The sequence below is a fragment of the Triturus cristatus genome, chromosome 8 (assembly GCF_964204655.1).
Source record: "Triturus cristatus chromosome 8, aTriCri1.1, whole genome shotgun sequence".
Lineage (NCBI taxonomy): Eukaryota > Metazoa > Chordata > Amphibia > Caudata > Salamandridae > Triturus > Triturus cristatus.
This window is the reverse complement of record NC_140591.1, coordinates 984,532,300-984,559,945: the sequence shown is the minus strand read 5'-3', so window position 1 is coordinate 984,559,945 and position 27,646 is coordinate 984,532,300. Positions and strand designations below refer to the sequence as shown.

Below are 27,646 nucleotides of genomic sequence, written 5' to 3'. Positions count from 1 at the left end.
ATGGATTTTAGACCCATTTGCACATGCAAAAATCCCTTGGGCCATGTACTAACCCTATTTTGTGAGTTACAAATAATTTCCCACTCGCTAAATAGTGTTTAGCGACTCGCTATTAGAAAGGGGCGTTCTCTTCCTAATAGCGACCCCAACAGCTATGTTAGAATGTTTTGCGACCGCAATTGCGGTCGCAAAACACTCGCAGTTTACCACCCTTCTCAAAAGGGTGGTAAAGCACTCGCAAACGGGAAGGGGTCCCCAGGCGACTCCTTCCCTTTGGGAATGCATGCACAAACATTTTTTTATTTTTAAATGCATCCCGTTTTTCTTTAAGGAAAATGGGCTGCATTAAAAAAAACTGCTTTATTTGAAAGCAGTCCCAGTCATGGAGGTCTGTTGACCCCAGCACGCCACCATCCCTGGGAGTGCCCGCCATTTCCAATGAGGTTGCAAATTGCGACAGCCTCATTAATGTTCATGAGGCATACAATTTACGACCCCATTGGGAATCGCAAACAGTGTTTCAGACACTGTTGTACATTGGAAATTGCGACTGGCAATTTTCGACTTGCAATTTGTCGCAATTTGCGACTCACAATTTCTAATGGTCGTACATGTGGCCCTTAGCTTATTAAAGGAAACTGAGCTTCTTTAAAAAAAACTGTTTATTTTGAAAATGTCCTGGACCAATGCCAACTTCCTATGAAGCTGGCACCCCAATATCCAAAGGAGGAGTGGTCCAAACGAAATCCCATCCCCTTTGTGAATCAGTTAACAACCCAACCTAGGAATTGGTAATTAATCACTAGCTTTCCACTGCAATTATGCTCACAAACTATTGATATATAGGGTTCAAATATGAAATTTGTAAGGGACGCCCCAAGCCCCTCTCCTTCCAGATTTGGCAATCATTTCTAAACCCATTTAGCAATATGAAATTACTGTTCCAAATCAATAAAAGGATTTAATGAATATGTACAAGGGGCCTCATTTACAAGTCCCCTAGTGGCACTTTTGTGCTGTTGTAGCGTCACTTTTTTGACAATCCTGTGGCGCAATGTGCCGCAGCATATTTACAAGGCTACGCAAAGCCACTTTGTGTGGCTTTTCATGGCCTTGTAAATATGTACCCCTTTCACGCAGAATACTGCGTGAAAGGAGCATTCCATGGGTGTTTCTGTGCATGTCCCCACTCAACACCCATCGAATCTGAAGCATTCCCAGATTTAGGAGGAATTGTAAACCTGGGAATGTGTCAGATTCTTATGCCACCCCAGGGGTGGCATTAGGGAGGCACAAAGAGGAGAAATATCCTTATTTCTCCTTGTTTTTCCCTCTTTCTATGTGTGCTGCAGAAGGAAAACACCCCTCATGGTCCCCTTCCTGCACAAAAACAATCACCCCGACAACGCCGGCACCCTTGCACCATGGCACACATATATATCCTGCTGAAATATAATTTGCCTTTCATATTCCATAGCACAAACATCTGAAAACCGGCCTCAGTGATATTTCCGTGCTCATCATGTGAGGCGCAATGATTTTTCAAAGAAGATAAGCACATGCTACCTCTCTTTTCTCATTTTTGTTAAGCATAAAATGCTCTCAGAAATGCATTTAAGGCAGGCATGTGCGTTCGTATCTAAATGGAGTTAAAAAGGATAATGCTGCGCTGTTTTATCAATCTCATGCTAACTTGCCAAATAAGCTCTTAATTTTAAACGGGAATGATCGCTATCACGTTGCACGCAGTAAACAGCCGCCGATGCAGTAATTGGAGCGGCTCTCTGCGACATCAAACGTGGTCAGCAGGAATCGGAGTCGCGTGGCAGCTTTTTCCTGCCTCCATTTTGCGAAACAATGCACTCCTAGGCACTGTGACGCAGGTTAGAATCAATCCTCGTTGCAAAGAAGGCAGAATTGGACATCTAGCAAGATGGCGGGCTGGCGTATTAAAATTATAGGGTCTTTTGTAGCCGTGCCTATTGCAAACAGGAACCAGTTACAACCGGTGTTTACCTAATCAAGGTGCTTAACTTGACTGGCATGGTTTCTGGTCTATTTGATGCGAGATTAGCTGGAATATCATGTTAAAGCACAAAGAAACAAATTGCTACTTGCAAAAATATATTGTGGGCTAATCTACCGCACATTACACCCAGTTGGGGGCTTGACTACTAACGGCAAATCAATTTTCTTCTCGCCTTCTGCTGGATTTGAAGTTATTGGCAAGGGTTTCAAGCTAAGATTGGCAGTGAATCATGAGACTAGCTAAGTAGAAATCTATTAAAACTGAAGCACCTGCTAAACGGTGGCACACAAAGGAACCTTTCTCATAAGCTACTTTTCGTTGGACAATCAGATACATCGTTTTTTGTTTTTTTTGCCAATAGCTTCAGAGAAGTTGCCAAGCGATTTATGGCATTGATTTGTCAGTCACAGGTAAGTTAGTTCAATAATGGCCCAGTGAGCACACAAAGGTAGAGTAGACATTTAGGGTATGATCTGCAAAGTTTTCTTCATTGAGTAGATGTAACTTACTGCTGAAAATTCAGAAGTAATATAGGAGTAATTTAAGGGTAAGCCACACTTAATGAAAACATGTTTTTGCGCGAATCAGGGGTGTACTTTTCAAATAAAAAGCACTGGCCTGGAAAAACACATGAAGAGGTGTTCATACCCAGTAATTGTCGCCCATGTAAAGTTGAGTATCCGTACGCTGCCTTACCACTCTTAATAAACAGTAAAAAAGTGTCATGTTAGCCTCACATAATTGGGGTCACAACTGGTAAATTTCCTGCGGCCCCAAAGGAAACTGTCATCTTTTCAAATGAAATATAGATGGACAGGTGTCTCTCATTTCTTTTCTACTAATGTACACTTAGATATGCAATAGTGTTAGGATACAGAGAAAACCTGACTGAGAAACTAGCACCAGAGATGGTAAAGAGATCCTTGTCCTGTTTCCCAATATCACAATAGCAGGTATTTTATTCTGCATAACTATTTATTTCACACCATGTGTCTGCAAATCATTGAGTTTTATGAACAAGTCAACAATTATAATTCACATGAAGGCAAAGGTAATGTACACCCTATCATATTTCATTGTGTATACCTGCCCACTTAATCTAAAACTGTAACCCTGCAAAAAGGACCAGGTCCAACAATATTACATACAGAGCAATGTTTTGTATGGAGTGATTGTTGGGACAGAAAAGTTCTCTGCATGGTAATGGACGTGTACCCCTGTCTTGCATGCCCGACTGTACTCTTGTCCGGATCTCTAATGCTGATGTTGTTGTCATGGGGAAACACGGATCATGAAATGTCATGAAAAAGACCTGACTCACAGATTGCAGTCTTGTTGGACCGGGAGCAGCAGCATACCGTATGGAGTGTATAGGTCAATTTTTTACCTGTGTCACTGGAGTGAGACCTCCCAGCTCACTCACCTTTATTAAAGTTCCACTGCTGTGTGTGTAACTTACCCTTTGCCTACTTCAGTTAGATGTAAAGTGCTGCGCACCGCAGGAGTTGTGACTTTGCACTGAATGCATGTGTGCATAGGAAGGGTATGGTTCGAGAATAGTGCAGTGCTGTACAGCGCACGGTGAGTGCATGTATTGGGTTACATATACCTGCAAGGAGTATATTACATGAGAGATGTAGTACTGTGCAGTGCGTGCGTGGTGAAAGCATGTACTGAGTGTATGTGTACCAGCGAGAAATACAATACATGAGGGGGAAGTGATGGGCAGGACGCACATGGTATGGTGAATGTGTGTTCTAGCAGTGTGTGCACTTGCAAGTGGCACACCATGGCCCAATACAGAAAGGCTACAGTAAAGAGCAGTGGACACAGAATGAATGTGTGTGCTGAACGTATGTGTGCCTAGGGTGGTACAATAAATGGAGATAACAGTCCTGGTTAGTGTGTGTTGTGTGTGCATCCACTGAGTGCAAGTGTGCCTGTAAAAGTACATTACATGGAGAACAATGGGTTACATTTTGGAAAGCCCAGGCCTACCTGGTGAAGACAGGAGGAGATAGAAAAATACCGAGACAGGTTTGTGTATTGCTGCATTCCTGTGAGCTGGGTGGGACACACAATAGAGAAGGGAGAGAGAGATTCCCCCTGTACACTTCAAAGGGTGTTCTTTGATTCAGTGAGAGATCACAAGGAAAGGGACTGGACAAATCTTAGAAAGGAGATGGGACAGATACGGGAATCATAAAGTTGGGATGGGAGCCCAGGATTAACTTTTTGATGCACATACCACTGTGGCTAGCATACAGGTGTAAACTCTAGTCAAGCCCATGTGTTGTGGGACTATCAGCGTTGGTGTCTCTCATGTGACAGACAGCCTTTCAAGATTAAGAGAGGAAGTAGAGTGCACTTCAAAAGAAGGAGAAACCCAACATAAAACTTCAAAGACCGAGACCCTAAATAACTACGGACTAAAAGAAGGGGAGGTTGAAACCCCAAACATTTTTCAATTGCCAACTCGCCAGATGGGATGTGTGAGAAGGGGCAGCTCTGCAAGACTTCTGCCTGTGACAAGGACTGGGGGCCGAGGCCTGCGAGCCTCCCTGCTGGGTGAGGGGTTATCATCCATGGAAACCAAGCTCATGTGCTCTCGATTTAAGTGAAACCTGCCTTAACCCAAATATTAAATCTGCATGTCCCTATGCATGTTCACCTTGACCATATGCTCTTAGTTAATATTCTGGAGTTCATGTAAGTGCAGGTCAATAATATTATTTCAGATATTTTTACATACATCCTCTATAAATATATTATGTGATTTAATCAGTATGATTTTAAGAAATACCTAAAAGTAAATAGTGTGGACCTTACAAAGAACCAGATCAGCGACAATGAGTCATGAAATTATACACCCCTTTATTCACATCAACTTTGTTGTAGAGGTTCACATTTACCTGATGTAGTAGTCTCTCCCATCTCTGTTTCCCGCCATCTCCCATCCATAAGGTTGCCCCTGGTTCGAACCCCAGGTTCCCGAAGGGGGAGGCCAACCTGAAGACTTGGTCTTGTGGCTGTAAATGAACAAAACATATACTCAGCTGAAAGCATGACAGAATATAACAGGTGCATGTTAAATGATCAGCACTGCATCTTGAGGGAAGAAGCAGTCTCTCAGTTGTGTCCTAAAAACTGTCCTTTAATCTACAACATTTCCTTAGTTACTTGACCATAGCTTAGTAGACAAGCTGCCCGCAACTTTACACTTATTGACTTCACGACACTACTAGGTCATCATGTGTCCCAAAGCCACTAGCGAGAGCGATGTAACCTAATATAGTACAATAAAGTAATCTTACTCCGTGCAGTATCACACTCTCCACGCTAGTGATTCGTTTGTGCCAGTCAATACAGGTGATGGACACCACCACTCATGTTTGTGGACCAGAACTTATTCATCCGTTGGTTCAGCATAAGCAAGACATGGCACAAAAGGGAGAATGAAAAAAACAAGAAAAAGATAGAATAACAGTGATAAAGGCAGAAAGAGGGGAAGAAATAGGACCTACAAGGGTGGAGCAAGAGCGATGAATTGTAGTGGTGGAAGAAAGAGACACAAAGTGTGAAGTTTGGCTCTCTTGGTATCCAGCAGTGATGGCGGTTTGCCCACAATAACAAGTTTGTACCCAGCACTACTTCAATATTATTATTATTATTTTTGTAAAAGGCACTCGCATTCAAACGCACACTCAGGGAACAGAGTGTTGTTGCAAACAACAGGTATGTGTATTGCAGACATAAATTTTAGCAGGCAGAGAGGTAGGTATGCATGAGAAACTCTAGTACTTTCTTCCTAAAGTTACTGGGTTGTTGTAAAATTACATTTCAGAGAGTTGCTTTTGCTTGGTTCACATAGCCGGCTATTGCCTGTCATAGACAGGCAAGGATCATTATGAAACAGTGGGAAGTATTGTCATGACTGGGACAAGAGTTTCCATGCCTTAAGCTAAGTACAAGGAGATATTTTGCCACTTCCTGACATGGAACTGAGGATATATCTGTAGCTTCTAGGAGAAATTAAGGGCCCACTTCCTGATGGTTGCCTACAAGTATCCTGTCCTTCCAGAGGCTGGGTAATGTGGCTACAGGAACGTGAGCTATCAAGTCTGCATTGATAATTTTGCTCAGCAATAACAATATCAAATATACCATTCTCTCTCAGACTATGAAGTGGATATTCAATAACAATATAACAGCTGTAATTAATGGGAATAATTTCCAGTGAATATTTTGGTACTTGTTGGATTGAATTAACGACACTGCACATGTGGCTTGATGGTGCTTATAAAGACACAAAGCATTGTAGGCACATTTCGTAGCCACTCACAAAAATAAATAATGAACCCTAAAATCAGTGTACCATTAGGTACTCTGTTATTGTGTTAGTGAAGAACAAACAGCAAGCATTAGAAGAGGTCCAAGAATCACAAAGTGTGCAACGAGCACTGGCAAAGCCAACAGTTCTGGCTTTAATGTACTAACCAATGTAAACAAAGCCTTTCACAAATGCTATTTGCATGCATTGTATGCACATTAAAGCCTGTCCTACTGGTTTGCCAATACTGGGGAAAAAAGTAAAAAGAAATGCTTTTTATATAGAGTGCATACAGGTGAAAAAGAACTGAATGTGAGAAACAGCATAGTTGAGTTTATGTTTCATATTTAGAAAAATCCATTGTTCCTTCTAATGGAAACACTTCCTAAAAGGCCGAATGATACATTGTCAGCTAATAGCATTAGATGAGAGAGTAATATCCCTCAAGGTGTAGCCAAGCCAAATCCCACTTTGTGCACATTTTAAAGAATTGCTAAAAATATGTCATCCAGACAGCTTGACAGAGCTAAAAAGTAAAGTTTACCTTACCTCCATAGGCCATTATAACAAACAATAGTATACACATGCACTAATAGTTGATGCCTTCTGTCATTCATGGTGGACGCACTACTTTGGGGATCATTTAGAATATATGTGATGCTGTAAACAATCAGGTGAAATATGTGGAAAGTGGTTTTCAATGCATTTACCGGTATGTTTGCATTAATAGAAAAGGTTTGCAAAAAGCTGGTGCTACTTTTACACCAATAATTGCAGAAAAAGAGACAGAACCAGTGCTTGCACATTTATCTCTGAAGTTGCAGTGCTCATTTTACCCAAATGGTAGTGCAGCACAGCTCTACTGTACATAAGCAGCAGAATGTAGTCCTGGAACTACTACTCCTGATGCCCTAGAACACTCTTCTAAGTGTTCAGCACGGCTGTACTTGATCTTTATATCTGAGTCAGACACACTAGCTGATGCTATACACGGTGCATGTGTTTTCCGGGTCTAAACTGTGTCATGTATCTGTTGTGGCCGCTTCGTCATGTGTGTGTAGGTAGTTAGCTACTGTAGCCCTATTTTTTAAAGTATGCTACTGCCCGCCTGCTGGGCTCCACAAATTCATTACACAGCAACTAAGCAACCTAATCAGCCAAAGGACCTGGGTTCAGTGCAGTACATACAACAAATGGTCTTAGCGGATACCTACGGATCAGCAATTTAATTAGCCATCCTGATTCCACAAAAGTAATCATGAACCACCAATCCAAAAGGAAAGGGGCATATATTATTCCTGGGGAAGAGTACACAAACTTTACAGCACACAAAGAACCACAACTAAATGAAGCTAATTCAAATTGTGTTGAACTTCAACATTATATATGCATATATCCAAAACTCAAAGAACCACATCTAAATAGATCTAATTCAAATTGTGTTTAAATTCAACGATATATATACACATTATTTACATACAATGGTTGCTCCATCATGTGTAACACAAGCGCTCAAGGAAGGTGCTCGTGCCTAAGTAAAAAAGGAAACGGGAAAATGACAGTATACAACAGTCATATTGTATTGAGCCTGTCTGTCGTCATTTTGTAAAAATATGTCAGTGCTTGGAATGCTGACGTTAGCTCCTCTGGCACGCTGACATCCGTGTGCACGTTGACCTCATGTTACTTCTAGATTTTCTCTCTCTCGGACCGCTCTCTGTGTTGCGGCCCTATACTTAGGTATCCGTTAGGACCATTTTGTTGTGGATTCCACGAGTTGCCACCTCTCCATCGTTCACTGAATGGTAAATGGAACTGATATCGTTGGACTCGTCCAAGTCCTTCTCCAGTGGGCAGTTTGGAAAGGATAATAGCCAGTAGGCAACTAGGATTTAATGATACATACCAGCTTTGCTGCTATAAGCACACAAAATAAACTAGTAAACTGGAGACCAAGGGGCCATATGTATCAAAAACGAGTTTTGTGATTCTCTAATTGCGTTTTTTTGCAAATCGCAATTAGAGAATCGCAAAATGCAATTGTATGTAGGATTTGCAAAAATTTTGCGAATCCTACATATTCCTTATTTGCGAATCGCAAATTGAGATTTGCAAATAAGGAATACCTCCCCATTCATTTCTATTGGCTAGGAGGCCCATAGGAATGAATGGGAAGACATTCTCAATTTGCGATTACAAATTAGAGAATCGCAAATTGAGAATGCAATTTCAAGGTTGCAAGGGTGCCAAAAGGACACCCTATTACACCCCTGAAATATGCATGTATGCACATTTTGCGCACATACTTGGCCTAAGGGCATGTATGTGCGACATATGGCACCTTTAAAAAAATCAAAAAGGTGCTATTTTAAAGAAAACCGCAAATTACTACCAACTTGAAGTTGGTGGTAATTTGCGATACCTTAACGCCAAATCACACTTTTTTTGTGCTTCTTACATTGCATTTAAGGAATCGCAATTTGCGATTTCTTAAATGCATTTGCAAAATAGGGGATCGCACATTTTGCGATTCCTTATTTTGCGAGCGGGTTTTTGTGTGATACATTGTACACTGCCAAATTGCCAATTTCAGCGTTTGCGATCGCAATTTAACTTGATACACATTGCCCCAAATGTGCACTTGGAAGAATACAATTTCTACCCTTTAGCCCGACAGGGCTTAGTTTGTGCCCGTGGTTCCATGTGATAGGCACTGGCACTCATTTTTGGGAACTAGTGCCTATTTTCTATCATTCGACTTTCAGTAAGAGAGAGAAAGGCAGAAAAGGGAGAAGGAAGGGAGACTTCCATGACAGGAAACAGCGGCAAAGCCAGAAAGCAGGGACAGCTAGAGCCTGCGACAGGAGGTGTATGGTGGCGGAAGAAAGAAGCATGAGGTGGAATGCACTGGTCAGCTCTGGTATGTGGCAGCCCTGGCATTCGACAGTAGCTCAGTGCTCCTAAATAAAGTGTATGGCGCTGGAATATATAGTTTTTTTGTTTTTAGAAGTTAATCATTACTCTCTATTATCCTGAAACAACATGACACTCAATAAATAAAAGTGGAGAACTTGCAAAGGCCTGCTTAGAATGAAAGGAAGCATGAATTCTAGTCATGGAGTTAGGGACTCAGAAAAATGCATTTCAAGCACTTCTCCTAATGATATTCTATCTTCCTTGTTTTACCGGCGCAGTAATGATTCATGGTGACGTAGATGAGATAAGTGAAAGATTTATATTGAGTGTTGAGATTGATCATTTTCCTGCTAGAAGTTGCAAGGATATGCAATTTTATTTGCTGTATTATGAAGTGTGTGCTTCTACAAAATGTCTTTAATCTGTTTACCATGATCACTCAAACATGTTTGCAATAAACAACTTGCAAAGGGCAAAGACACTCTAAATTCTGCCCTTTACTTACACCCTCCAAAGTTGACAGGCAAACATTCACAATGTAGTTTGTTTTATGCAACTATATCTCTAGTGTAGTTACAGGTGTTATATTTAGGTGCACAATGTGTAATTGTGCATATTTTTAACCACTGTTCCCGAAAGTAGAAGGTGAAACATGTCTGAATCAACAGCACTGAACATGACAGAAACAGGGGCTATGTTGTGTTCTGTTGTATTAAGAAAACAACTAAGTGATGTTTCTTTGGAATACTGATAACGAGAGACATGCTAGATAATAAGAAATGTGTAGCACTTGCCAAGTGCAAGGTTCAAATTAGGGGTGCACAAATATTCACAAAATGTGCCTTTTGGGTAATTTCGTGAACATTTAGAAAAATTATTTTAAATTAGGAAAATTGCACGAAATGCATACCCCCTTTGAGGCAAAAGTTTAGTACGAACAGTGTCCTCAGGTCCATTTTGGAAACAAGGTCGCATTTCACACAAAAAAATAGCACAACAAGCATAAGCGCCCCAAACAGCAGCCATTCACGTTCTGGTCATTCACCTTGTTCCCATACATACAATGTTTGCTGAGAAAGGCACATAATTAAGTGAGTTGGCGTGAGAAAACAATTTGGGGAATTTTGTATAAAACGTGTAACGTGAAATGACGCAAGATTATGCCGACCTAACAGACATTTCACTTGGGACTAGTTGAAATGCTTTTTAGGTCTCGCCTGGGCGGCGCATGCTCTGCTTTGCGGCATGCTGTATTCGAGTATGGACTAGAAGACCCGCCCACTCACCGCCCATATTTGTCATTGGCTTGTGTCATTGTCCTTCGTAAATGCTGGCTTCTGATTTGTTAATAGGCTTGTTAGTACCGCCTTGTCTTTATTTGTAACCTCCCATGAGGACAGGCCCTTTTACTTCAGATGTTACACGGCATGTCTTATTTAGTCTATAAGCACTATTTTCTTTAATGAGTTTCTGGTACCGCAGGCACAACATGCTTTCCTGCAACATTCAGTGCACCATGCGTATGTTCACTTTCCAAGCAGCCCGGCTTCTTTGAATAGGTCTCACATTTGCAAGAGTTTGAGCTATTGGCATTGCAAATGACGGTGCCTTTTATTTATGTGTTAATTAGCAAAACAGATAAATTAAGGGCATTGTCATTTACAATGCCAATAGCTTAACGTCTCCCAAATGCGAGATCTATTGCATTGCAAATGCTTGTTTGTTAAAGCTATGGCATTGCTGTCACTAAAATGCCCTCTTTCAGTAGGCTTCAAGCATGATATATTGATGTTTGTAGGAGGATTTTCTACCAAGAATCAGGGTCAGTATTATTGTGAAAGGGCTTAACACAGCTCCAGGGAGGTACATGGGTTTACAGACCGGCAGCAAACACAGCAAGCACATTGTTTATATAGTTCTTGAACGTGTACCTTTTCTTTACAGCAAGAGAGTTTGTTGCATGTGTAATTATTACTGCACAAAAGGTAGAGTCCTACCACCGCCGAAATCACATTTTAATGTTCATTAAATGAAAGTGAGACCATATTTCATAAGGATTAGTGCGTTTCATATTTGCGCTGCTTCAGTGATCTGTGCAACACGGTTCTTGTTTTATTATTAATTTCCACTGGATCAGACGTCATTTTAAAAATGGTTATTGCATAAACGTTAATGCACTTTTTACCGCATATGTAGAATACGTATCAGCAGACTAAGGGGCATATTAACAAGCCAGGCGATAACATTATCTCCGCTTTAGCGGCAGAAAACTGCCGCTAAAACGGCGATAATGGGCTTGATAATATGCTCTATGGAATTCCAATAGAAGCCCATGTTAGATGTCCTTCACATTTAACATGGGCTTCAATTGGAATTCCATAGAGCATATTATCAAGCCCATTATCGCCGTTTTAGCGGCGATAATTTTATCGCCTGGCTTATTAATATGCCCCCAACCTCTTTGAGAGTGCGCGAGAGTATAACGTATTTTTTCTTTTACGTGGGGAAATGCGGATGACGGCGCGAGCTGCCTACCTTGAAAGTGGGCAATGAGATTCGAATCCCGGCCTCTGCTCAATGTTTGTGATCCTTGGACAAATCACTCAATCTCCCCGTTCCTAAAACAATGTGTAATCTGGTGTGCATGTAGAGCTCTCGAATTCCCTTGGGCCACATTTGCGCTTCATAAAATTCCAAAAATAAAGTACAGCAGTCTATTTAAGTAGTGTGTGCACCCCTCTTACGAGGTATTTTCTGCATGGATTTATAATGATATTATTGTAATTATACCTTACTTTTCAGATTATTATAAACAAAAAAAAACACTAAAAGTAACGTGGGAAATTAAATATATAACTTTTGAATTCACAGTTAACATCATCCAATACTTTTGATATAAAACACACACAAAAAATAAAGTTCAAATACTTGGTTCACACAGATTCCATTGTGGAATGTTGCACTTAAGTTGTATAGATGAGAAATAACGGCAAGGGGTTAAGCTGCACGTGGAATGCCAGGGTTGACAAACACTAAGGTTACCTAGTCTTGATTCCACCCCATTCTGCTTTCTTCCACCAGTGTACACTTCCTGTATCTTTATTCGACTCTTGTGTGTTCTTTATCATTGTTGCCTTTTCTGTCTGTCACTTTTTTTTCTCTTTCACCTTCTTTCTCCCTTTTATGCTGTTCTCTTTCTTGCTCTGGGTATGATGGAAAATGAAGTACAGGTCCGCAAACATAAGTGCTGATGCCCAATACCTCCAACCCCCGGCACCAAAAAACACACTAGCAGCACAAGGCCCAATAGATAGTGATTCAAGAAATGTCTCTTATTTAAGGCACAACTTCTTCCCGTAAGCGAGCCACGATTGGGTAGTAAAGTGCATGGGCAGTAAGTAGAAGATCTAACATATACTGCTTACTATTATCCACGCCTGCTTTCCCTAGATACTTAGGGGAAGATTACGATGCAGCCCTGAATGGCTTCGACTGATGGTCAGAGCCTTCGTAATCAGCCCCTCGGTTTACTTTCCGACCGTCACATTACAATGCTGGTGGTTGGAAACTCCTGTGTGGAGTGCAGCACTGCCGGATACTGACTGAAATAAGACAGTTCCTACCACCTTGTTACCAATGACAAGCTTGACGTCATGCATTAACACTGTCTGGGAAAATGCTTCTCTTCTTTAGTACCAGTCTAACTCGTGAGTCTAGCCATCAGCAACTGAAAGGTGACCAGTTAGCCTATGTATCGGGTCTGCAGCTCCTTGCACCACGCGTGGTGCTTGTTTTAGTAACTTTTGATATCTGAGCTAGAACTAATTTCTCTCGTAAAATGTTTGCATCATTCAACAGATAGAGAATTATGTGGCAAGTGTGGTAAATACATAACTATATAGAATACCTGTGGTGGTCGCAGAATCACAAAGTTCCAGTGACCCTCACTACCGGTGCTGAATTGTATTACAACTTGATTACTATTTCAAATACATCAAAGTGGACTGTGTCTAAATTTTGATAAATCAGATTTGAAATTCTGGGTTTTTGAAGATCATTCCGACCGTCATAATGGAGACAAATATTAACCTGTAAAATATGTGCGAGCTGTGGAACAGGTGTAGAAGGATGTTCATATCCGGTTCCATCTAATGTAAACCATATACGCTATTAGTAACGACTCAAAGGCGCGATACACGTCATTCAACTGCCCAAAGGAAGAGAGGCTTCTTCTCATTGATGCCGCTACAGTGACTCCATGAGGCCTCATCCATGACCGTTGAATGCAAATGTGTTCTTGTTTGTATGCACAGTCTAAGCATTTGATGGACGGAGTGGCCTACGTGATTCTTGGCACGAATGTTGTGTGTCCTGGTCAGAAATGAAAAAGTAAATTCCAATTTACTGTATGTATCAACGTTCCATTTGGACGTTTTAGCAACGGAGGGTAATGCAGGTTTTACGTGTTGCTTTTCTGCCTTACACATTTTATCAGGCATTTCACGGTGTCCATTTCTGTCTACAGAAATCCTAATGGTAGCAGCAATATGAATTTCCCTCATTCACCCAGAGCAGAATAGCATGGTCAATTGTAGCCCAAACCTCCTTAAAAACTTGCAGGGCGGGCTTGATCCATCAAGGGGTAGAAGTGGAAACTTCCTTCAAAGAAATGGGACAGACACAGTATGGATAGCATCTTTGCAAGCTTCCATACATACACAAGACAGATGTGGCAATGTCAGAAATTGTATAGGCGTTCTGCAGACACACCGACAAGATGCAGTATGCACATGAGTAGTGCAGTTCAAGCTTCCCTCACATACATTATATGGTATGGTACTGTGACCTTTTACCCTGTCACCAGGCAGGTCGCTCCCCCCATCTGCCACGCAGCCCCCTGTGGGTTGAACCTCCGTTGCCGCTTTTGCCGCCTGACTGCTCGCTCCCTTTTTTATTCTGTACCCCTGCGCTTGGCTTTTTGTGCCACTTTGTTTTTCATTCTGTGCCCCTGTATTTTGCTTTCGGTACCCCTGTGCTCTGTTGTCCCTCTCCCGCCGTTTTTTCCCGCTATTTTTTCCCCGGGTTTTCCCCCGCCGCTGAGCGCCTGCGGCCCTGCCCCCTTCACTCCCATTGGCCGCCCCGCTCCCACCTCCCAGCTGCTCCTCCCTCCCTCTGCCCTCATATGGAGGCCGCGAAGCGGTGGTAGAGAGTGACCTTTGACCCTGTCACCAGGCAGGTCGCTCCCCCCATCCGCCACGCAGCCCCCTGTGGGTTGAACCTCCGTTGCCGCTTTTGCCGCCTGACTGCTCGCTCCCTTTTTTATTCTGTACCCATGCGCTTGGCTTCTGTGCCACTTTGATTTTTCATTCTGTGCCCCTGTGCTTTGCTTTCTGTACCCCTGTGCTCTGTTGTCCCTCTCCCGCCGTCTTTTCCTACCGTTTTTTCCACGGGTTTTTCCCCGGGTTTTCCCCCGCCACTGAGCTTCTGCGGCCCTGCCCCCTTCACTCCCATTGGCCGCCCCGCTCCCACCTCCTCCTCCCTCCCTCTGCCCTCATATGGAGGCCGCGAGGCAGCCGCGCAGCGGACGCGCGCGGCGGGCGCACCGCTGGCGTGCCGAAGGCATGCCTAAGGTAAGCCTGTCTGCTCCCGTCCGCGCCTGGACTGCACCCTGCGCCAGAACCCCTGGACCCCGCACCCCCCGCAACGCCAGACTGCACTACGACGCAAGCACCCTCCACGCACTCAACACCAGACGAGACCACCCCTGCTACCGGGCCACCCCGAAACGCTCCCAGGGGCCTTTTACCTGCCGGAACTGCAGATTCACCAGCATCCAACCCTCCACACCACCAGCCAGAGAACCCAACCACCTCCGTTGTATCCTCCTCAACACCCGCTCCGCTCGCAAGCACGCCATAGAACTCTGGGACCTCCTAGACTCCACCGCCCCCGACGTCGCCTTCCTGATGGAGACCTGGCTGAACGCCACCTCAGCACCAGACATCGCCATAGCCATCCCACAGGGCTACAAGATCTCCCGCAGAGACCGCACCAACTGAGTGGGAGGAGGAATCGCCATCATCCTTAAAGACTCCATCAAAATCTCAACGAACACCGATGACGCCCTCACCACCGCCGAGCACATGCACTTCCAGATCCACACCGACCCCAACACCACCCTCAGAGGAACTCTCATCTACAGACCTCCCGGACCCCGCCCACAGTTCAGTGACACCATCGCCGACCTCATCAGCACCCATGCCCTCGCTTCCACGGACTACATCCTCCTCGGGGACCTGAACTTCCACCTCGAGAACAACAACGACGCCAACTCCACCGCCCTGATCGACAACCTCGCCAACCTCGGACTCAAACAGCTCGTAACGACACCTACTCACGCCGCTGGACACACGCTCGACGCCATCTTCTCCGCAACTCCCCACGTCTCCTTCAACCACACCACCGAACCACACTGGACCGACCACAGATGCGTCCACTTCACCTTCAGAAAACCCACCACACACCACCGCACCCAACAGCTACCACGCCGCTGCTGGGGCAAGGTCACCGAGGACCAACTGACTACCGCCCTCGCCCTGAGACCACCCACCGACCCCACCGACCCAGACACCGCCGCGACCAACCTCACACAGTGGATCAACAACTGCGCCAACACCCTCGCCGCTCTCAAGACCTCTACAACCAACCGCACCAACAAGAAAGCTGCCTGGTTCACAGAGGACCTCCGGATCTCCAAGCACACCTGTCGGAAGCTGGAGAAAATATGGCTCCACGAGCGAACACCAGACAACCACACAGCCCTCAAGAGCGCCACCCGCAGACACCACCAACTCATCAGGACCTCCAAGAAGACCGCCTTCAAGGACCGCCTAGACATCAACACACACAACACCAAAGAGCTCTTCAGCATCGTGAAAGAACTCTCCAGCTCCAGCTCCAACACCAACGACATCCCGCCATCTCAAGACCTGTGTGACTCCCTGGCCACCTTCTTCCACCGCAAGATCACCGACATCCATGACAACTTCAACTCCGACCCCACCGCACCCACCACCGAGTTCACCACCCCTGCAACTACCACTCGCACCAGTCGCCTGACCGTCTGGTCCAGCGTCAGCGACGAAGACACCATCAAAACCATGAACTCCATCCACTCCGGATCCCCATCGGACCCCTCCCCTCACCACGTCTTCAACAAAGTCAGCACAACCATCGCGCCCTCCTCCGGAAAACAATCAACTGTTCCTTCGAGACAGCAACCTTCCCAGAAAGCTAGAAGCACGCCGAGATCAACGCCCTTCTGAAGAAGCCCAAGGCGGACCCCAAGGACCTCATGAACTTCCGGCCCCTCTCCCTTCTCCCTTTCCCGGCAAAAGTGACCGAGAAGATTGTCAACCATCAGCTGACCTGCTACCTCGAAGTTAACAACATCCTGAACCCTTCCCAATCCGGTTTTCGCAGCAACCACAGCACCGAGACCGCCCTCATCGCCGCCACTGACGACATCCGGACCCTGATGGACAAAGGAGAAACAGCCGCCCTCATCCTCCTGGACCTATCAGCAGCCTTTGACACGGTCTGCCACCGCACCCTATCAGCACGCCTCCAGAACGCCGGTACCCAAGAGAAGGCCCTGGCCTGGAACACATCCTTCCTCTCTGGCAGAACCCAGAGCGTCCGCCTCCCACCCTTCCGCTCAAAAACCACCGAGATCATCTGCGGCGTCCCACAGGGATCCTCCCTCAGCCCGACGCTGTTCAATATCTACATGGCCCCCCTCGCCCACGTCGCACGACAACACAACCTCAACATCATCTCCTACACCGACGACACCCAGATGATCATATCCCTCACCGAAGATCCCTACACCGCCAAAGCTAACCTCCACAGAGGAATGAAGGCCGTAGCCGACTGGATGAAGGACAGCAGACTGAAGCTGAACTCAGACAAGACAGAGGTCCTCATTCTCGGACCCACCCCGTCAGCCTGAGACGACTCTTGGTGGCCCACGTCACTAGGCACAGCCCCGGAACCCATGGACCACGCACGCAACCTGGGGGTCATCCTCGACTCCACTCTCTCCATGACCAGGCAAGTCAACGCCGTCTCCGCGTCCTGCTTCAACACCCTCCGTATGCTCCGCAGGATCTTCAAATGGATCCCCCTCGACACGAGAAAAAACGTTACCCAGGCCCTCATCACCAACAGACTCGACTACGGGAACGCCCTCTACTCAGGAACTACAAACAAGCTCCTGAGACGACTCCAACGCATCCAGAACGCCTCGGCCCGACTCATCCTCGACCTCCCCCGCCGCAGCCACATCACACTCCACCTGAGAGGCCTGCACTGGCTCCCCGTCAACAAAAGGATCACCTTCAAGCTCCTGATCCACGCACACAAAGCACTGGACAACACCGGACCCACCTACCTCAACAACCGACTCAGCTTTCACACACCCACCCGAAGCCTCCGCTCAGCCAACCTCGCCCTCGCCACAGTCCCTCGCATCCGAAAAACCACCGCTGGCGGCAGATCCTTCTCCTACCACGCCGCCAAGACCTGGAACACTCTACCCACCATCCTACGACAGACCCAGGACCTGCTGGCCTTCAGAAGACTCCTCAAGACCTGGCTCTTCGACCAGTAGCACCCCCCCCCCCCCCCCCAGTGCCTAGAGACCCTCTCGGGTATGTAGCGCGCTTTACAAATGCAGTGATTGATTGAGTGATTGATTGATTGCAGAGGCAACACAGCAAGGTTCACGCATTTATTTAAAAAGTACAGTACTGGCAGTAGTTGAGCAAGCATTCTTCACATGCACTGATACAGTACAGGTAACAGCTCTACAAGGTTACACAGCATGTTGCAGTACAAGCTTCCCTTCTACAGAGAAAAAGATGAGAGCATGCATAGAAGTACTGCAAGATTTCTGGCGGCTGTGCACTGCATTGGTGATCAAGACCTTTGTCTACAAGAAGGATCAGAGCCCTGTATACTTGGATGGTGGCAGCTTCCTCCAAATTTATTGGCACATGGCTAATTCCTTTTTGCAAACTGACTCCCCAAGTAGGAGAGATTCCAAGGGCCTGGTGGATGTCACATGTTGGATAAGCATCATGGAGAAAGATTGGAAGCTTCTAAGTAGGCCTGGGCAGAGTTTGCAGAGTTCCGTTGCAGAACTCCACGAAGTGACTGAAAGCCTCCGCCATGCTACAAATAGTTTCGCAAGCGATGTGGTGCATTAGGACGCACAGTTCGCGCTGAATTTTATCCCCAGGTGTTTGCCTCCGCACTGGAAAATCAGTGCGAATGGCCCCATGCACAGTGCAAGAGGGCGCTGCTTCTTTCTGCCACTCGAGTAGCTGTTCTACTTAAGTGGCAGCTTCCTCAACGTGAATGGAAGGTTTCGTAACTTGAGCGGTTGCTCACCAACTTAAAGTTGTGGAATTCACTGGCCAGGCCTACTTCTAAGTCAGGTCCTTCGGTGGCTTTAAACTGTTGCAAAATGACTTTCGATTTGGGTTTGGGGCTAGCTTGAGGTGAAGGTTGCCCTGAATGTCCTTACCTTCTAGCTCTGCTTTTCATTTATTCACAATGTGATATCTTCCTTATCTGTGAGGTCGACGACCTGACTCGATCACTGGTGATTCTTTCTGTTATTTGGCATTAGTGTGAGCGTTCCCGGATATACTGTTCTGCAAACATTTCTATCACATTGTAAATTAAGATAATCTTGTGTGATGTGTCTGTTGAACGCGCACAACCTTTTTTGTGCCATAGTTAAAGTAGTCAATAGTTTCCTGATGGTCTTCAGGTTCATACTTCAGGGATTAACCCAGCGGTGGCCCAATGGTCCTGTCTTCCTCTGTGTTGTGTGGAAAGCCCAGGTGCGCAAATCATTACACACAGGGCATGAATAGGAGCACGAGCAGCAATGCATGCTTCACTCACACATAGAACATGGCTGAGCACAACACAAGTTCACCTCTTGGGCAGAATGGATACACAGTGACCTTGCCTAGTTTCCTCGCACATCGAACTGTACAGTATGGGAAACAGCAGTGCAATTGTTCCATAAAAAGAAACGTTGCAAAACAGAGAGCATCAAAGCTATTTATTCTCTTAATCAGAAAAGCTATAGCACATGCAGCACTAGTATAAGCCTACCTTAAAAAACACTGGGGCAAGGCTCTAGAGGTGGCTGAAGGGGTAGTATTATGGATAAATATCAAGGGAGTCAGGTATTAGAAAAAAGGGATGCTGTTTGGGTACCATGACGAGGCGGAGAACTGTACAACGCAGTCATTACACCGCGGTATGTTTACATCGCGGGTGTTACAACACAAGTTGTTACAATGACTTGCGCTGGATGGCGCTATAAACTAAGGAATAGTATGATTTACTATTCCAACACCTTCCCTACTGTACGTAGGCTGGAGTTGGAATAGTAAATCATACTATTCCTAAGTCCAGCGCCCTCCAGTGCAAGTCGTTGTAACGAACACTATGTAAAATACCGCGCTGTGAATGTATGCGTTGTAACGTCATACTTTCTTACGAGGCACAGGTGAAATTTCCATTATGCTGTTTTTACGCAAAATTCTCAAACTTACGCAATTTCACCTTGTGGTGTACTTACACCACATTTGCTGCAATATGTTAGCACAGAAACAACGTGAATAACGAGAATATGGGCAGCTGTTGTTCTCAGGACTATTTTTGCCATTTTTTAAAATGCTAAATTGTTCATACCGTCCTAAATGATAAAATATAGTGCTAAATGGCAGTTTTCCATTTCACGTAATTTTGAGAATTTTTTGCTAAATTTCCCTAAATTACTCAAATGTAAATTATGCAAATTTCCTACAACCCCTACTTCATGATGTATTTGAAATCACACAGAATGCAAAGGAAGGGGTAAAACAATAGAGGTTGGTTTTCGCATACCATCTTTGCAGTGCGCAGCACTGCAAAATGGACTTCAGTTGGAGTATTTCTTCACCTTCTGTGTCAGGGAACACGTGGCTGCTGTTAAAACATGGCTGGTGGAGAATCCCTTTGCAAAAACTGAGTGGTTTTCCATGCTCACACCAAGTTGTACTTTGCCATGACGGAAAGGAGCATAGGGTGAAGTGTCTGGTATCTAAATGCTTCACTTTTATAATGCCAAAAGAAATGAGGTCATACTGGACTGCTACTACATGAAAAATAATATATAGCAATACATGAATGTGGCCATTAAAGCGCACAAAATGTAATTCTCCTTAAAGGCAACCTTTTTGTTAGCTCTGTATGCAACATAGAAACCTCCCAAGCACAACATGTGTGTGCATTAAGAAATTTGCAGCAACATCCAGTCATAAGTATACTCTGTGGGGCATATCAGCAACACCCGGCGATAATTATCGCTCAGCGCTCTTAGCGTGAGAATAATTATCGACAGATAACGTGGATTTTCATCGCTGAGATAGCGTGCTATTAGCAACGCTTATCTCCTCAGCGATAAAAATCCTCACGCTAACTGCCTAACGTGAGATTATCGCTGGAAACCCAGCGATAATCTCACGTAGTGTGGCGTTAGCTTGCTGATAGGGACTCACAAACTTAGCCATGATATCCACCTTTCATAGGATATCACGGCTAAGTCAGTCCTGAAGCAGGCGTAAGGAAAGTAGCGATAACAGGGGTTATCGCTACTTTTCCTGCTGCTATGCTTCATAGCGTGGGGCTTGTTGATAGGAGAAATGTCGCTTAGCGACATTTCTCCTGTCATGTTAGGTCAGGAACGCCCACTTTGCATCTCATTAGAGATGCAAAGTTGGGCGTTAGGAATCCCCACGCTAAAGCACGGTTTCACGCGTTAGCGTGGCCTTGCTAATTAGGCGATAAAATTATCGCCGCTTTTCGGCCGCAAAAGCGTGATAATTTTTTATCGCCAGCTTGTAAATATGCCCCTGTGTGAATAAGATTTCCATTACTTGGACGTAATGTGGCATAATTTTGGTACTTTTGTGTTATGACTGTTATGCAAAATACCCGAATTTGAGATATTATTTCCTGTTGTGTAATTGTGAAACATTCACAGTAAAAATTATTGTGAGCTCAAATGAATGCAAACGACCAGATCAGAAGTGGCTGCTGTGAGAAGTGCTTGTTTTTTTGTGTTATTATTTAGCACTGAAGGTGTCCTTGCATCCAAAATATCTGTGATAGTTTATTTCCCACAAAAGTGAGCTCCAGATGCCGATTTTCCTTGATTTTGCATAACGTTGCAAATTTTTTCAGATATTTTGCATAATTACACAACTTGCCCTCAATTCACACACTCCTAAACTGTACATTGTCCCAATGCTTTGAATTTGAATAACTTTTCATAAATAGTTTATTACATTAAACAATAAGTCACATGTCAATGTCACCAAATCTTTGAAATACATTTAACAGCTGACCATAACAATTAATGTATTTATATATGTATCTTCACTTTGGTCCATTGTTTGGTTGTAATCTCAGAACTGGATAGATCTTCCCAACTATCATTAAACTTTGGCATTTTGGTTAGCATGGATCCTTTGTAAATTAATCCCTGATAAAAGCAAATGTGCATAATTCCTCTCCACTTTCATCCCCGGCCTGTGATCATGCAATGTTTACACCCCACAGGGTAGATAAATGAACATGGTAGTATTTTTAAAATTAAGTTACAACGTCATTAAATACTTTTTCGTTGGAATGTAGGAAGAATTGTATAAAGCTTATTTTACGAGAGATATAAGCATTGTTTAATTTGGAAAAAATAAGTGCAGGGGCCCTAGGTTTTTCTTAGAATCATGCGCCTGGTGTTGTTGATCGTCAGAGTGCCGAATATTGAGGCTGTGCAGTCTTTAACCATCCCATGCCTTGTTAATCCACCGCCAGAAACTCCCTGCCACTTTATCTCACTCTTGCACATTCTTTTTCATGCCTGACTTGTCTCTTTGTCACTGTTTTTCCATCTTTCTCTTCCTCCTTCCCCTTTTATGTTTATCTATCAATCAGTTGACCCCTTAGTTATCAAAGTATGAAGTAAAATAAGTGTCAGACCCCAAACAAATCCTAGTGGGCCCCACCTGCAAACGTCCCACTGGCTCAAATTAAGCACTAGATATAAAGCTTCCAATTGTAATTCTTAGAATGGTTAAAGGGCACCATACTTCTGATTATAAAAATACTAAATTTATTATAAAGCAACAGAAAATTGCACTGTGTTTGTCCTGTTCATTATTTTGGCGCTCATAAAAAGGGATGCATATGTCTCATGTTTGAATCATTATGCTTTTTGTGATTTAAAACAAGATGGCTGTTTTAAGACAAAGATTACTTCAATAAAACAAAGGCTTTTTCAAGGAGGCACGGAGATCTTGCTTCAGTCAGGATCAGCTCAACAAAATCAATCTGTTTTGCATGCCTGTGAGGCTAAAGGATTAGACGGAGCATAAATCTGTTCCAAGGCCAGAAGCCTGCTCTGGAAAGCCCCTGGTGGCAACTGTATGTCTTAATAAGTATGTGATTGTAGAAGGATAATTCTACCAGATAATTATGTCCAGGGTGGTTTGCGTTTGATCATGTTTCTCAAGCAGACTGACTCCTGTGATGTAACTCCTTACATACTGAAGTGGAGTTTATTGAACTATTTATACAAATCCCTGGTTATCCATGAAGACTAGTTCAAGTTCCACATGTTCTTGTTGAGAAAAAAGCTTTGCTGCATTATGCGTTGTTCTCCTACTGTGATGTCAACCCACCTCTGTCTCACAAATTTATCACTTGATTTTTTTCTTTGAATCTCTTTATTGACTTTTGTTCTTAGTGATATACTTTTGTGAGTGCAATATTAAGAATGTTCAATAGGCAGATTTATAATATTCTGTGATCAGTAGTGGTGTTTTGAGAAGTATGTACCATACGCCATTGCTTTTGTTAATTTTTGACTGAATTTATATTGTGAATTCTGTCATGTATTTTTTGATTGATTTTTTGATTATGTATTATTTGCCTTACAGCCCTGATGATGTCCCAGATGGGGACGAAACGCGTTGGCTGTTTACTGTAATAACTTAATGATGAAGTTGACTGAAATGATGAAATAATCGAATAACAGACAAAGAATCAGACTTTACTCTACTGGAAGAGTTTTTTTTGGACAATACTCAGGATTATACAATATATTTTGTTGTTAAATCATTGTATTATTTATATGCTCCTTCTTGTATTGAAAGACTTTTTATTCATGTTGTGGTTATCTTATACAAAGATACAGTAGGAGATGTGATTCTGGATATAGTCAATACAGAACATGCAAATGATGTTTTGAGGTCAACAGTTGCTATGTTCGACATAAAGTCAGGACTGAAGAGGAATAATCTTCCTATTTCCGCTGAGTTCTACAGAATGTCATACACATGTCCATAATAAAGCTACCAATGCTGTTCCTTGGCTCAGTATAAATTGCAAGATTCAGTTATATGAAAAACCTGAACAATGTTAACAGCTGGAGTCAGTGAACACAATGTTTTGCATCTATCTCTTCCCTCAGCCAACGTCAGCCAACAGCACCGAATATCCGGGACCATGTGTGTAGAAGCAGTGACATCACCGAGCATGCCTTATGTAATGTATAGGCAGATCAGTATGAGAACGCCTTAGTCAGTTACAATGATTTCTCCTAATTTCGCCAATCCCAATCCGTTTACTGATTGTGAATTCTTCCAACAGTTCCCTGCATTAACTCCTTGAAGTCTGTCAGTATTGTTTCCCAACTAGAGGCGACCGGATATTTGCACAACCCTAAAGCGTTCTCCCTATGCAGGCAGCGCCAGACATTCTGCATGCACCCACACCAGGTAGGACTGTAACCAGGCCTCAATTAGGGGAGTGTCCGGGACTTCCATCTATGGGTGATAACCCGCTTGGCAGTTAAAATGCCCAAGTCAAGAAATTGGGAAATTATCTTATTTTTCAAAATTGTCTCCACTGAAATTTATAGACAGTAGTACCTTCTATAACCCATACATGAAGATGAGCGAATGGGCTCAGTCATTAAGCAGGGTGAGTAGATTTGCCTACCCGCCATAAGCTACTTTGAAGGTAGGTACTTTAACATGATTCCCACAGACCTGTGATGGCTACCAAGCCCGAAACATGTCGACCTGTTAAGACCCACAATTAGGGGCAGTGGGACATTGACACTTCCACTACAGCGCCACAAATTCACCTTTTTAATCTTGCCCCATCCTTGGCAAATAAAAGATTTAACTGAGGACAGAAGGCAATTTTAACCTTACTCTTCACAACACACCTTCGCACTTACTTTTCACAACTGTCGAAAAACCAGACGGTCTACCTCCCGGTGGAGGATAAGGAGATCACTTGGAGAACCGAGCACTCAAGCGATAAAAGACCCAATGATGATACTACTCACTTAACAACAGAGCTCAGAAACAAGATATACCGCACTGTATGCTTAATGTGAATGAGGGTCTTCACCATACAAGAACAGGACGTATGATTCATTCCCCTTTGATTTTTGACTAGTCCTTCTAGACAGCCACAAACAATAGGGCGCTTAGGTGTGTGTTGATGGGCCGTCACTGGCAGGACGGGAGGGGGGAGCTGGGCACACTCCCACTTACACTTGAATAGGCTTTGTCCTCCCTCTACAGAAATGGCTACATAACCCTGTTAGTTAGTCTGGAGCCAGGACAAGGAAGCATTCTGCGTAGGGACTTCAAAGGGAAACCTCTAGAAAATTTTCCCCCACATCAAAGGCAGAACTGGGTATTAATGCTGGACCTCAAATAGCAACTCTTCAGTACACTTCTGGACCTGTGGATACTCTACCAGGAAGAAGGACTGCTGTGGTGCTGAAGGACTGCACTCTGCTAGACTCCTGCTTTGCTCTGCCGACATCTTGCCTGGGTGAGAAGGACTGAACCTGCATCTCTTGAACCCAGAACTCAGAGTGGCTTCAAGGGCTAGTTGGCTGCCATCCTGATCTGAAGCCTCAGGGACATATTAGGCTTCCGACAACCTTGCACCTGCACCTAGACTCTGCCATCTGAGAGCCTGCCCTGCCAATTGATGTCTCTCCGGCCCTGGACCCTTGGAAGTGGGCTTAAGGTACTTTGATAGCCTCTGTGAATCCAGCAGAGCCGACACATCTTCTCTGCTGTGCGGCACAACCCAGAGCAGAACCGATGCATCGCCACTGCTTCATGGATTAGACCCACTGCGAACACTCGGATCGCAGCCACAGGCCACATCACCTTCAGAACTCTCCTCGACAGCAGCCTCAACAATGGACTCAGCATTGCAGCCACGCAGCTCCTCGGAACCGACGCATCGCCCTGAAAGTGCAACGTATCCCTGTACAAATTTTTATTTGATTGGGAAAAAAATGAGATTAATACTGAGGATTTTTTAAATTTACTAACCATATGAATGTCCAACTTACTTTTCAATGTGTTACTTATGAGCAGTGTTAAAGACTAAGGAATTAATCAACCAACTCTCTGACTACTTTACTGAGACTGGGATTTACTTTTCATCAGATCACGCTGACCAAGAGCAAGAGAGGTAAATTCAGAAATTGAATAGAAAGAAGGAGGAAAGGAGAAGCATGAAGTAGTGACAAACAGAGTTAAAAGGATGAAAGCGAACCAGCAAGAATGAAATGAGACAGGAAGTGTAGAGAGGTGTAAGAAATTTGAATGAGTTAGAATAAGTACTACATAGACTTGGAGGTATCATGCCGAGTGTATTTCGATCGCTCCCAGATTGCAGGCACACCACAGTGCGGAGAGAATGTGGTGTTAAAGCCAGGGCTGCCAACTTTGAAACTGGGAAGCCAGATTTGTCTCCCGGAGTCAGCTCAACTCCTACGATTGTGAGCAAATCACTTAATCACCTCATGCCTAAAGAAATTTAACCTGATCTTGTATAATGTAACTAATGATTATACACAGCCTTCCAATGCCATTGGGCCATGTTTGCTCTACATAAAAATGCACAAAAAAAATTAAAAAATGTATAGGTGCTACCTCAGTGGGTTTTTGGACAACTTGTGGCCAGCCTTGAAGTTTCTCCTTCCCACACATCTATTTACATCATAACATCTTATGGACTCGCATCCCTAATGCTGCCACACTTGGCTGCTTACTTTCCATAGTTAAAAGGCGTAGTGCATTGTAATTGGAAATGCATTCTTTATGGGACTTCTCTGCCAGTAAAAAATCAATATCGTTTAAGGTCAAGGCGGGCAGAGGCTGCTGCTGCCACTCTAGAAAATACACACTTCAATAAAAACATTATGCATCACAGACCACTCAATAGAAACTCAGAGAGCGGCTCCCAAAGGGTCTCTCCAATTTAAATCCTTTGTCTTTCATGCAGTCTGTGAGGTTTACGCTGCAGACGCAGCCAGATCCTCCTGTCTCCCTCGGCGCATTCATTCTCCCGACTGCCTCTGGCCGTAACTCTCGCAGCATTATGAGGACAATAAATCACAGGGCCTGCAGCATTTCATATTCATAAGAGCTCCGACGACATGAGCCTGCTGCTTTTCAATATGTGTGTAAAGTGCAACACTTCATCGGAACCCAGACCACATTTTAGAAAATGAAGACGCACCCCTGATGTTTTTCTTTTTGCCCGGATTGAAATAGTTTATTGGCTTCAAAGTATATTGAAAATCAAGATTTATCATGTGGCTGCCTGAGTGTCTGAAAGAAGTGCTGACTTGTACACAGTGCCATCTTAAAGCATGGACACGCTTGGCAGATGGACGGGGCCCCACAAGCATAGGGTCCCCAGGCAGACCAGAATTTAACACACATTTTCCATTAAAAGTTTTTATTCCTGTGAGTGGTTGTGTAGGCAGAGCCCAGTGCACTGCTTTGCCCAGGGGCCTATAATGCTGTTAAAATGGCCCTGCTTGCACATCCCTATTAGTTGAGTACTGTTATTACATGACGGCTCATTTCAATTATTCTCTTACTTTTTTGTTACGATTGTACTATGGAATATCGAGCATAGAAATATCATGGTATCAGAATATTGTGGAGAGAATATCGAGGGACAATGTATGGAGAAATAAGCGCACATAATGGAGGTAGAGATTTACAATTTTTATCTTCACATCTATGCACCGTGAAGATATATCTGTCGTCAAGGTACAGATATGTGGAGTTAGGTAGAGAAAATCTCTACTTGCTTACCTTTCGATATTTCACCCTCGATATTCTGGTCACTGTATTTTGTGGCATTGAGATTCCCATCTCGATATTCTTGGGGCACACTTTTACTTGCGA

General features: G+C 44.0%; 1 protein-coding gene across 1 annotated transcript in view; it reads right to left on the bottom strand.

The window, feature by feature from the left end:
* Positions 1 to 27,646, bottom strand: part of FRMPD4 (FERM and PDZ domain containing 4) — a 1,281,777-nt gene that overhangs the window by 900,873 nt on the left and 353,258 nt on the right. The window contains exon 2 of the mRNA XM_085622531.1: positions 4,942 to 5,058. Coding sequence (XP_085478657.1) covers positions 4,942 to 4,979 — 38 coding nt within the window. The 5' untranslated portion in view covers positions 4,980 to 5,058. The remainder of the gene's footprint in view (positions 1 to 4,941; positions 5,059 to 27,646) is intronic.